Source organism: Anomalospiza imberbis, chromosome 2, assembly GCF_031753505.1.
Source record: "Anomalospiza imberbis isolate Cuckoo-Finch-1a 21T00152 chromosome 2, ASM3175350v1, whole genome shotgun sequence".
Taxonomy (NCBI): domain Eukaryota; kingdom Metazoa; phylum Chordata; class Aves; order Passeriformes; family Viduidae; genus Anomalospiza; species Anomalospiza imberbis.
Genome location: NC_089682.1, coordinates 16,309,002 through 16,321,518, shown reverse-complemented (window position 1 = coordinate 16,321,518; position 12,517 = coordinate 16,309,002). Strand labels below are relative to the sequence as shown.

At 40.3% G+C, this 12,517-nt stretch overlaps 1 protein-coding gene across 7 annotated transcripts in view; it reads right to left on the bottom strand.

Annotated features, from left to right (window-relative positions):
- SCML2 (Scm polycomb group protein like 2) overlaps positions 1 to 12,517 on the bottom strand; it is a 98,340-nt gene that overhangs the window by 17,587 nt on the left and 68,236 nt on the right. For 6 of the 7 annotated variants that reach the window (XM_068179967.1, XM_068179971.1, XM_068179972.1 and 3 more), the window contains 2 exons: positions 8,675 to 11,148; positions 6,671 to 8,389 (listed from right to left, as the gene is read on the bottom strand). In XM_068179967.1, the coding sequence (XP_068036068.1) occupies positions 11,023 to 11,148 (126 nt within the window). In that variant the 3' untranslated portion in view covers positions 6,671 to 8,389; positions 8,675 to 11,022. Of the gene's footprint in view, positions 1 to 6,670; positions 8,390 to 8,674; positions 11,149 to 12,517 lie in introns of those variants that run through there. The other variant, XM_068179968.1, reaches the window with a different exon arrangement.

Genomic DNA, 12,517 nt, shown 5'->3' with positions numbered 1-12,517 from the left:
ATGTGAATTTTCCCCAGGGCTATACCACAGTAAAATAAGGCGGTCACTGAATTGGCTACTGTCATTTTTATTTTGCAGTTGACAGAAGCAAGCTCAAAAGAAATTTAATTTCTTTTTTTTAAAGAAGTGTTTCACACTGGTGGTGGCATCTGCTGCACCAACTGTACAAATCCTTGCTGTCCTTGTGTGAATCATTCCCCACAGCATCCTCAGCAGGCAGAGAGGGCATCCATCCACTGCTGCCCTACTGCTGATAGTTGGGACAGGCAGAGCTTGGTGGTGGTACTGGCTGCAGGTGCTCAGCTTTTCCCTCCTCTCCTTCAGAGGCCTTTACTGGGAGCATCAATGCTGACGGTACCTCCCAGCCCACTCTGCACAGAGAGGTCTGGTTTAACTGAATTTAGACCACAGGCTCCAGAAACCCTGACAACAAATAAGCCTAAATCAGCTTTATGACATTATAAACCCATACAAGCACTGTCAAAACAGCCAATGCCTGGGGACAACAAATTGAGTTTAAAGCCAACTGGTGCTGTTGTAACAGTAGACCAGACCAGCAGCCATGTGGCTGCATCTTGCCCCAGTCCCTTGGAGGGGTAACTGCAACCTCTTCCTTCTGAAGCAGGGCTGAGGAAAAGCAGAGCAGGCTCCAATTATCCCAACATCCCTTTCTGCCACTCCAGGACAGCCTCCCTGACTTTACAGGGCCAGGATGGGCAGGCTCCCTGGCACTGCTGGTTGCCACCAACATCCCCAGAGCCTGTGACACAGGCTGGAGCCACTCCCATAGAAATGGATAAGCAGAGCAGACAAGGCTCACCCACCCTGCTGCCTGGCTTTTCCATTGCTTAAACTGCAGGGGCAGGGGGAATATTCTCAACAGCATCTTCCCAGGAAGGCTTAGGACAGCTGGCACTCCCTTACCCTGCTGCCATTTCATGCAACCCCAGGTTTCAAGGCTGTGCCATGGGAAGAGGAGCACTGGCACCTCTCCTGTTGCTGAACTCTGGTGGACAAATGATGCTAAGTAGGGACCACTTGCCTCCCACCACCCTCGTGTGTGAAGCACAAGTCCTACATCCCATCAGCACGGGGGAGAAGTGGCCATAGAACAAAGTACTTAATTACACCAAGATTGAGCACTTTCACCTCCTCCTCCTCCTCGCCTCTAGCAGCAATTACAGATTTTGTATATTGGGCCATTAATTTTCTACAGGGCTACATTTTAACTGCTTCTGAAACTTCTATATCAGGAGAAGGATGCAGAGCTGCACTCATGATATATGGAGCTTCCATTTCTGGTGGCTGTTAATGGAGACATTAATACCTCTAGTGAAGTTGAAGGGAAAGTCATTAAGCTGTAATGGTAGGAGGAAGACATTTTAGTGATGAGTATATGCAAGAGGGAAAGAGAGAGCAGAGGCAGAGAGGAGCCGTGCCCTCAGGGGCACCCCTGGTTGGCTCAAGTCTCCATGTGACTTGGACTTTGCGTGTGGGGTCTTATTAGGGAGTGAGAGGGTAGAAGGTTGTGGGGTCATGTTACCTTTCCCTCTGCTCTCTTCTCCTTGTCAGGCAGGGGCTTTGCAGGAATCCAGAAACTAAATCCAAGGCAGGCAGAAAGGCTGCACATCTCAGATGAAGACCATGGGACAAGGCAGTCTTGGGGGAAGGAGTGCTCAGATGTACCAACTTTCCTACACAGGACAGTCTTTCCCCAATGCTGCCAAAGCACAGCTTCAGGACCAGCGGTGCACACCTAAAGCTTCCAAATGTGGAGTTAGCTGTTAGGAAAATAAATTAATCCAAAAGAAGAAGGAGTGGCTTCTCAGACAGGGAATTTACCTGGACTGGGCAGTTTCTAGGTTGGGAGGACACCAAGCAGTCAGGTAAGGCACAGACAACCATAAGTGCAAGGAAAAGTTGGAGAATGGGGAAAGGAAAGCAGGCAATGGAAGCTGAGACAAGATCCAAGCCTGTAAGTATTGTACCTTTATTGAAGTTAGCAAGCAGCCAGAGAATCAAAGGGAGAAGCAAAATGATGGCCTTTGGCCATGAGCTGCTAACAGAGAGAGAAAAGAAGGGCATCAGCTTCAAAGACACAGCTCGGGCTACTTGGTGAGAGCAGGGAGAAAGGCAGGCACTGAGCCCAGAGAGGGCAATGCTTTCTTAGGCTGAAGGCAGCCAAAAAGTGAGGGCTGGGAGAGACCATATATCAAACCACGTATACAGAGCACACAATGCAGTGCAACCTCCTGCTCCTCCTGCCCTCCAGCAGAGGACAAGGGGCAGCAAAACTGTCCCAGCAGAAATGCGAAGGGAAGCAGAAGAGCAAAGGTAGCTGGTTGGTTTTGCCTTTCCCATGCCTGAGGTAACGTGTATGACCTATATTCTCCTACCACCCACACTCCTATCTGCTATAAAATTGATATGCCATGATGTCTCACCATCAGTGCTCACTTTTTTAACCACTTCTACCCATTTTCTGCTCAGGCTTCCCAGAGCACTGGGATGATTACACCACCTTGCACATCCCTGCAGAGGTTTGACCCATAAGTGCTCAAGGATCAGCTTCACCACATGCACATGAAAGGTTTCAGGGGAAACCATTTGGCAGAGAAGTGGCATGGAAGGGAATGAATCAGAGAAGTCTGTGCCCCTTCACTTGCACAGAGGCAACTTGAGACTATGATCTGACAATAGTAAGTGACTTGTTAACAGTTCTCATGAAGAATATTAGACAATGAAAATAGCATAAAACAGCATTGCATAATATCCTGGTGCCAGATGTTTTAGTTTGTTTTTGTGCTCAAGTTTATAAAAACATGTTGAAGGGCTCAGTCAAGGACCTTGTTTTCCTCTGGGGTCTGTTCCTGCCTTCCCAAAGGCAGACAGTCTGACACAGTGACATTAATAATATTAATTTGTGCAATTTGCTTTTTTCACTCACCTTTCGCTTTTTTTTTTCCCAATGCTTCCTCCTCCTATTTAAAGTTGCATTTCTCTTAGACTATACTACATACCCCTAATGCTGAAGTTTTCAATTCAGAGTACTCTGGGGCAGTCTGATACACACAAGCAAATCCCCTAATTTTAGTGTGGAAAACCTATTTTCCACGGTTGTTAAAATCATGGTATTGCAATCCTGTTAGGAAAATCTGTTTTGTTGTTGAACCATCTGAAACATTTCTTCATGTTTGGGTAGAAATATTACTAATTGCTAAAATATTTAGTACTGCTTTGTGCCCATATACCCCAAGCTCTCTTAGAATAATACCGTAATATCCCAGTACTGAAATTATTAGGATTCTTCCAAACTAAGATATGAAAATTAAAAGAGCAAACAGCGGGGTACAATCTAATCAAGTATCTGGAAGGAAGGACTATTTCTACTTTTTTCCAAGTGGAACATCATTTTTTCACTGTTTGGAAATGTGTTTCCAGTGAAACTCTGGTAACAGACACATTGCATCCCTGTATCACCCTGTGTCCCCCCCGCTTGCTCCTGGGATTACTAATGTTCCTTAGGCCACAGCTGTTTCAAAATGGTCACATTTTTTGCATTGTTCAATATCATCCTTCCCACCACATCCTCATCAACGGAGTTCCCATCTTTCTTTGCTTAGGAACAAAGTTAGGCAATTATTTGTCGTAGTCTGGCATCTCACAGACCAAGGGCAGGCCGCTGGACACAAGGAGGTCCTTCTTTGTGGAGCATATGTACCCAAAGAAAACCCCTAAAAGTACCACCAATAAGCATGGGAAAGCTATTGATTTCTGAAGTTTCTGATACACAAGTAAATTCTCGCTTATGGAGGAAAAAACCCTAAACCCAACCTGCCTGCATTCAAAGTTATAAAGCTAACAAGTAGATTTTTTTTAACAACTGTTTCAAAATAAGTACTTTGAAAGTTGGTCCACAGAGCACAGTCCAGCATAAGAGAGCATGTACCTAACCCTTCAGAGACCCTCCACAGCTGAGCCATGATGGCACAAAGCCACCACACTCTTACAGCCCAATGATGCATATGCCACAGTCACCTAGAACCACCTGTATCTGTGTACCCAGGGCTCAGAGTGGGGTTTAAAGACACCAACTTTTTTTTTTAATTTTAAAGTTAAGTGCTTGGTGTCTGCTTTTTGCCACAGCATTCCGTGCAACAACAAAGATCTAAGAACGCACAAATATTCTCTACAGACAGAATTTTGGCTAGATATTCTGAGCAACTGGACTTTAAAGCCAGACCTCTCATGTGGTAGAACATGGGACCTGGCCAACATTGCTTGCTTACTGTAATGTGCACCTGAACATTTGCTTCTCAATGCCAACTAGGTCTTCCAATGAAGGACTCAAGTAAGAGGGTTGTTCCAGCTTACTTTCAATGAAGAGAATTTTAGGTGGGGAATTAGGTCATGTGCTAAAGTTGAAATGGGTATTGAGACTCCCATGATAGAAACTGGCTAATAAAACCAGTAGAGTCAAGAAGTCTCTGTAAAGCAAATGTTGGTATTTGGTCAGATCACTCATACCCTCCACTCCCATGGACTAAATTCAGAAAGAGTCTGGACAACTATGATATCAAGAAATTAAGTTACATTAAGTGAAACCCAAACCTATGTTCCCAGGTTTTGGCTCCTCAACTGGTCTGGCTTTAAAAGAAGTCATACCAAGAGTGAGTTGTTAGCAGCATCTAAGAAACAATTAAATGCCAGAGAGTGCATGTCCCAAAAACTGGGTAGGGAATTACAAGGATTCATCCCCTGTTTTCAGATAAAAGCATGTCAAGATAAGACTTCACATCCCTGATATGGTTCAAAATGTTTATTCCTAACTTTCCCATTAAAAATCCCAGCTTAACATGAACAGTCAAAGACACAAGTCATCTGTGAATCTGAAACAGTTTATCTTGATACATCCACCTGGTTTTCTCCTTCCTAATTTTCCATTACTTCATTCTTCATGTATTTTCCTTCCTATGTTTATTGCAAGCAAATCCTATCACTCATCCCAGCCTTGCATTTCTGTTTTCTTTCAAAATATTTAAACTTTCCCCAACCTGTTAATTTCCTGCAGCCAAACACCACCCAGGCAATTACAATTAATATATTACAGTGAATGCAAAGATGTATGAAAGCAATATGCTCCCTTGCTGAGCGGCTCCCTTGAAAACAAATGAACAGCTGATAGCAGTCAGGTAAAAAAAACCAAAAAAAACCCCAAAAAAAAAACCCCCCAAAAAAACCCAAAAAAAAAAAAAAACCCAAGACAAAAAAAAACCCTACCACAAAAAAAACCCAAAAACCAAACCCAAGCTAAAACCAACCAACCAACAAGACCTGCCCCTGTCCCATTACCCACTGAACCTAATAAGCAATTATGTTCTAATATAAAAATTATTAGCAATTATGTTCCACTTCACCCCTAAAGTACAAGCATAAACCAAGGGTAGACTAAAACTGATCATTTATTTATTAATTTCTCGCACCTCACAATTTTGCTCATATAAGCACAGGGACTTAAAAAGAAAAGCACTTTGTAGATCACACCTTGAGTAATATTGTGCAGGTGAGAGGCATCTGTTCATAACAGAGTACTGTGTACATCCCCAGGCAAGGGCTGAAATCAGTAGCAGTCGCTGGCACATCAGAGATAAAGCAAGCAAAAGCTGCAGACTCCTTCCCTTACTTTTCATAACATGCAGGATTAAGAAGCACATGGGAAGATCCTTCCCTCAAAAGGGTCTTCAATAAGAGGAAACATGTTCTGCAGCACTAGTCTGGAATAATGGAAGTTGTGGAAGAGTTCAGACATGTTTGAAAACCTCACTCTCGGTAATCTAGACAGCTTTAGCCCAATTGCTTGTGGAAACAGAGTGCCTCCACAACTACTGAAAAAACTAAATATGAGAAAGGGAAAATATTCAGTAAAATCATGACCTCTTGCATTTGAACACCAGACTTTCTAAGGTGTACCACCATTCATTATGTTTTTTCCCACTGCCTTGCCAATTGCCTCAGCGTCCACCTGGAAGGGTAGATGAGTCTGTCTTTGCAGATCTGCACCTCAGAGCTGGGACAGCCAACACAGGGTAATGGCAATTGTCATGGTAGTTTTGTGGCATATTCATTTTCTTCCAGCTGTCACAGCTAGAAGGAACCATTGGCAGAGAGGGTTTCTGCCAACTTCAAGCAGTACATCTGTTCCCGCTTGTCTGTTCAGACAACATGGGATGCAATCGCCCCTTCCCCTTGTGCTGGCATCTGTTTGCTTGTGCTGTTTGTCCTCAAAGGCCTTAGATTTCGGATGCTGAAAAGTGAATCTCTGTGGATGAAAATGCCTTCGTGTATTTTAAAAAGAAAAGAAGTAAGGTGTGCAGCCTTCGCTATCAGCACTGTAAACAATTCCCCTGCAGTCAATGAAAGCTGAAATAAAACTAGCAGTGGTCCATAATGCTATGAGAAGAAGCAGCTTTTGCAGGACTCCTCAGCATGTACAGCAGGACTGGGAGATTCTGGAGCTGATAGAAGCTAATTCTGATTCAAATGGTACAAATTACAGCTAATCAAAATGATCTGCTAGGACAAGGATGGATGATTATGTAAGAGAGGAATTTAAAAGCTCGCTGGATCACTGAAATAGCGTATTTTAAGTACTCACAAGACTCCCGTCTCCTACCACAGCCACAATAATGAGGATTTATTTAGAACAAACCATCAGAGAACAAAGTAGCAAAATACTTCACCATTAAATAACCCCCCAACCCTATCTCTGCAGTTTTCACACTAAAAAACCTAAAAATATATATAAAATGTTATGTATTCAGTTGCAGACTCACAACACTGAGTTTACAACAGACTCTTCAGATTTTAACAAGTCTCAAAACGGCTCTGCATGACCTTTGAAACAACAGGAACACTGACAGTTGGGGAACACAATCCCAGGATTATGGGCTAGTTAGTAAGCTTTACAGAGTGAAAGATTATAATCAAGGCATGAAAAAGAAGCAGCAATCATTTCACCACTAAAATGGACATGAAATCAGCTTCTGCCTCCCTGCATCACTCTTAGGCAGTTCCAAATGAGCACTTTTTACTCACTCCCACGGTTTTACATGTAATAAAGATAGAGAGGAGGAATATATGACCTTTGAAATTGATCTCAAGGAGGTCGCTCTTTTTTCTTTTTTCCTCTTCAAGCCAAGCCAGTGTAACTCTACACAGCCTTAACTCGGCAGAAAGAGCAACAAAAAGATGAAGATGCTCATTACTTTGAAGAGGTTCACACCTCTTCATTCATTTTACTCTATTATGTAACTAGCTGGCCAATCAATGAAAAAATACAGCTATCATTCCCTTTTAAAATGTGTTTCTCTCCATGATCCTGCATTAAAATAGACAACATTCTACAGCTAACAAAAGAAGACTGGGGAAAACTTGGGCCCACTGCTGAATGAGGTGGGGGACCGTGTTACAAAAAACGTGGAAAAGGCTGAATTACTGAATACCAGCTTTACCTCATATTTCAATTCTCTGAATTTCAGCTTAAATTAAAGGAAAGATAAGCACAAAGAAAGTTTTATCTGATCAGGTTAAAAGTTCAAGATTTTAGCCATCCCCAGCCAGGGCTCATTTTTCCCCTACAAAAATATTTGGGATACTCAAAGTTAGAATTTTTGTATCACGTTCAGGGCTTACATAATCACATCCACAGACTCACACAAAACTGTCACAGCTACAGAGAAGGTAAACATAACTTTTTGCAAATTATATCCTTGACTGCAGAGGAAGAAGAGTTTCTACCAATATAATGAGTAATCAGATTAACATCAGATTAACAGATTAACAGCCTGTGTCTACGATCTGAAATAAAAAATGGTGTCTTTTTATCCAAAGCAACAAAAAAGGGGAAGATGCTCCAACCTTCAAGCCAACATTCGTAACATGATGTTGCTGTCTTTCACTGTCGTTCCAACATAGGTGTGAAAAAGTCCTACAGTATGTATACTGCCACAGTCTACCCTCCAGCCTTCTTCAATTCCACTATTGCATAGGTGTTCTGCAATAGTGCCACAACACACTGAGGAGTTTTGGTACTGTCTTCCAAGATAACCAAAAGTTACAGAACCAGATAAATAGATGAATCCATGTTGACAGAAAAGCAAATTGGAGAAACAAAGAGACTAAATCATATTGTCTTGTATATCAAACACCAAAAACATATGAAGTATGTTCTGGGAGAGATCAGATCCAAAATGCCTCTGGACTACTGGTACTGCCAACTTCCAATTTTCATCAACTGCCAGTGATGGTTGTGAGGTTACCATTAACCCAATCCAAGTTCCTTCTCAGGCACTGGCTGATTGCTGATAACAGTCTCTGGAACAAGAGACTTCTGTATCATAGAAATAAGAAAGCTTGAAGTCTACGAAGTTCAAACTTACTGCCATTAACTGCTTTGATTTAAAATACTTAATATCTTTATCTGAACACAGCACAGTTTTTATCAGTCTCTTCCCCTCCGTGGTTGTATGAGAATTCTGTATGAGCTTTAAATTGCAAAATGAGATATACCAAACAAAATAGTTGAATAACTAGATAAGTTCTTACTTTGAAAGCACAGAACAACCCAAATTCAAACACTAATTGCTTCAGATGAACAAGGTTGGAATGATCTTACCCTTTTCATTAAAACCTCCTTATATCAGATGTTTCCATGAACTGTCAAGAATTGCCAAATGCCAGATCGGACAGCCACCCTTGCCTACGCAGAGAGCACTCACACATCCACAAAGCATCAAACAGAATGGACAGTTACAACTATGAACAAACTATTTTATTTTTCTTGCTAGATAAGAACATCCCACTGAAAATAAAGAATAAAAATATATTCTGCTGTAAGACTGAATGCTTGAATCTCACATAACAGCACACAGAGAAATTCTGGTACGGAAACATCACAGTTATCTTTGTGCACATGGGTACACAGAAAGCCTTGAACAAATATTTATACCCATAATAGTGCCATGTACAAAAGATCAAACAGAAAATTCAAACATCTTTGTTTTTCTTATGCCAAGGGCAATGTAAAAAATGAAAGCTGTTTTCAGTCAATTGCTTCCACTTAAATTGCATGGGATCTTTTTATGCTGAAGAACCCAAATTCAGCATAATAAAGCATGGAAGAAGTAGTATACAATAATATATATGTATAAACAATATACTGAATACATGGGGCATGATGATTTCATTAATATGTAATTTTTGGTGTAACCATATGCAAGTTAAGCCAGTATTTTTCTAACACCAAGAGAAAATATTCTGTTTCTTCAATCAATGCTCTGACGTTTTCTTACAATGAAAGGCATGCCTGTATTGTATCATCTAAGCACACATGCACCATGAAAGATATGCAAAACAAATCGGTGCAGATAAACTTTAGTGTCAAATGTCTAATGATGTAATAACAAAAACAATTCTCAGGGCCCAAATGACTTTCTGAATCGAAATTGCATTGCAGTCACTTAAAATAACAAAATACTTGGACTTGTGAGTCACAAAATTTACTGTTTTCTAGCAGTACCTCTGCTGAAATCTGTTGAGTATCAGTCTATGAGTAAAGAAAGTCATTTTCAAAAAAGAATTTGTAAAAAATACATTTATACTATATGCTTTCATATAAAAAGGGCATTAAGAAATATAATAAATCCTACCATTTTAGGACTACATCTTCCCTAACAAACAGTTTTTATCACTTGACTATTACATACAGTACATTCAGTTTCCTAAACAGAAAGTATATTTTCTTGTCCCTGATGTATTTTACAACTGGCAGTGACAACAAACTGTTTTATTATCACCACTCATTCTTGCAGCTTATACAAACAGCACCAATTTTACCCAAAAAAAGGTTTATCAGTTACATAGTAGCACTTCCTCACAGGAAATATAAACCCAAAACATTGGAACCAATTGTGTCTTTCCAAATACATATCAGAATATATGGCTCAGAGTTTAGGGATGAATTACCAGGAGTATTGCATAGTACAGGGACCTTGCCTGTATGAATAAAAACACCTTTTGATTGTTTGTCACCTTTTGACTCCAAGAACAAATTAAACAGGTGCTAATGAAAGTAATACACAACTAAATTTACTGGTAAAAAAACAACAAGAAATTGTACAGTTCTCTCTGGCACAGTGCAAAGTACACATTAAAAACTGAAAATATATGTACAGTGTGTATGTATATTTTTATATAGTATGTATTTCCCTGACACATACACGTGTACATATAAAAAGCATGAACACATCCATGCCAAACTTAGCAAAAAGGTGGAATGTTTAGTATGTGGATACATTGTTCCAGTAAAACCAGTCTGTCTCAGAAATGGCTGTTTATACAGCCAATATGACCTTCCATGAAACAGAAATATTTACTGCCTGCCTAAACTGACAATATGATACATTTGTCCTCATAACTTCCCAAAGGACTGATAATCACACTTTATAAAAGCTTATATTTGTATTAAGCCCTCTCTTCCATTACCCTTCCTCTCTTCTGAAAGACCAAAATATTCACTACAGAGATGAAATCTTCTATTTTAAGATTTTCTTGCAATATAAAAGTTTACAGCCACCCCTGTAAAAATTATTAACACCTGATGCTGGTTTAATTTCTTATTTCCCTTTGGGATTCAGCTGTTTTGGTTCTGGATATGAACACGTTGGCTGAAGCCTGTAACACAGAACACACATTTCAGGATTCGGAGAGCAGTGTTACCAGAGCTGCCCACACCCAGTATGATCCATTGTCCTTCCCTGCCAACTTTCTGCGAAACAGTATGCAAAAATACTAGAATGTAATACAAATCCCCCCCCGCCCTTTATCCTGAATGTCTCTTTCACAATCTGAGGCCACTTTCAAAAATAAAGGTTTATATCAGCAAAAGCGTTTCAAATCAAGGTGATGGCTGGGAACCTGAGAGCTTGGTGTGATCCAAACACACGTTTGTGGTATCCCCACTGGCTAGAACTTTCCTTGTTTAAGTCGTTCAATGTGGTAGCACAACTTTAGGGCAGGCCCCAGCTTCAGTCCCATATATTTCATTATCATATCACTCCTCAGTAAGAGTAGTGCCTTCCCATCAATTTCCTGCAGAAGGAAGAGAATAAACACAAGAGACAACTACCTGAACAAGTTGCATGGTAAAATGGGAAAGTACATTATAGTTCTTTATACTCTAGTAAAAATATATCTACTATATATAAAACAGTAAGTTTGAATTTATAGATGACCACTGAAATTTGATTTATTTAGTATTTTTTAATGTGTGATTAAGTGTTTGAGATGTTAAAGAAAGAAAATGATAGTAAATAAAAGAAACTGACTGAACACCCCTCAGAATCAGCGTTTCCAACCAGGAAAAAAAGTGAATGGGTCAAGGGAAAAAAATAAAAAGAATCTCCAAAGGAAGATGTGTGCAGTTAGAGATTAAATGAACCAAGCACTGAGGCCTTGCACTGAACCTTGAAAACAGCTGTGGGAGGATTTCAGCATGCATGTGCAAATGGTCACATGGAGGAAGGGGTTAGAGACCATCTAAATATGGGAAATTAGACAGATCTATTTCCATGCTGAACCAAAGAGATTGTCAGGATCAAGACCAAGGACAACTTAGTCAGATTTCAACTATGTGACTGAGAAGCTGCTGAAATGTGACAGTCCCAAGCTCTTAGTATCATTACATACCAAAGACAGGCAATTAGTTCCATAAAGCACCATAAAGAGAAACACTCTGTCTTACTTTTTTAAACACAAACCTGACAAAACAAGCTACATTTACTGTTGTCATACAACTACGAATAAAATGTAAGACAGGAATCTCCATCAGAAATTATTTTGATTTTTCCTTCTAATCCAGTTTACTCAGAGATTAAACTGTTAGGAGGAGCTGGAGCAGAACATGGGTGAAATACTTCTAAAGACAAAGCAATTTTTTTTTGGAGGGCATTATATACAATAAAATATTGCATTATATGCAATAAAATAAGAAAGCATTTAATTGCATTTTATGCAACAAAATATTGCATTATATGCAATAAAATAAGAAAGCAGCTCTTTACTGAGCGACCTACCACAGAAAGGTACAGCAAGAAGAAATAGGGGAGATCAAACCTACCACAAACTGATACAGTTTCTGTCTCTAAAGGTAACATCTAGTCAGACCTATAAAACCCTAGACATTGTTTTCTCAAACAGATAAATTATTTCAGTTCTCTGAATTTTAGTGTCAATGACCAAGTGCCAAGCTAACAATGGTAACATTATCTCTGCTCTAGAAGATTAAGTCTCCAAACAGGGAGACCGAATGTCCCGCACTGTACGTGAGAATGCCTTCGTCTCCAGAGGCACCAGGGAGGACAGGGGTACCACGGATGGTGGCCATTAGAACTTGGGCTCTTTCAGGTTGGCATTATTTCACATACACTGGGAAGAGGTGGCTATTTATGCTAGTCTAGCA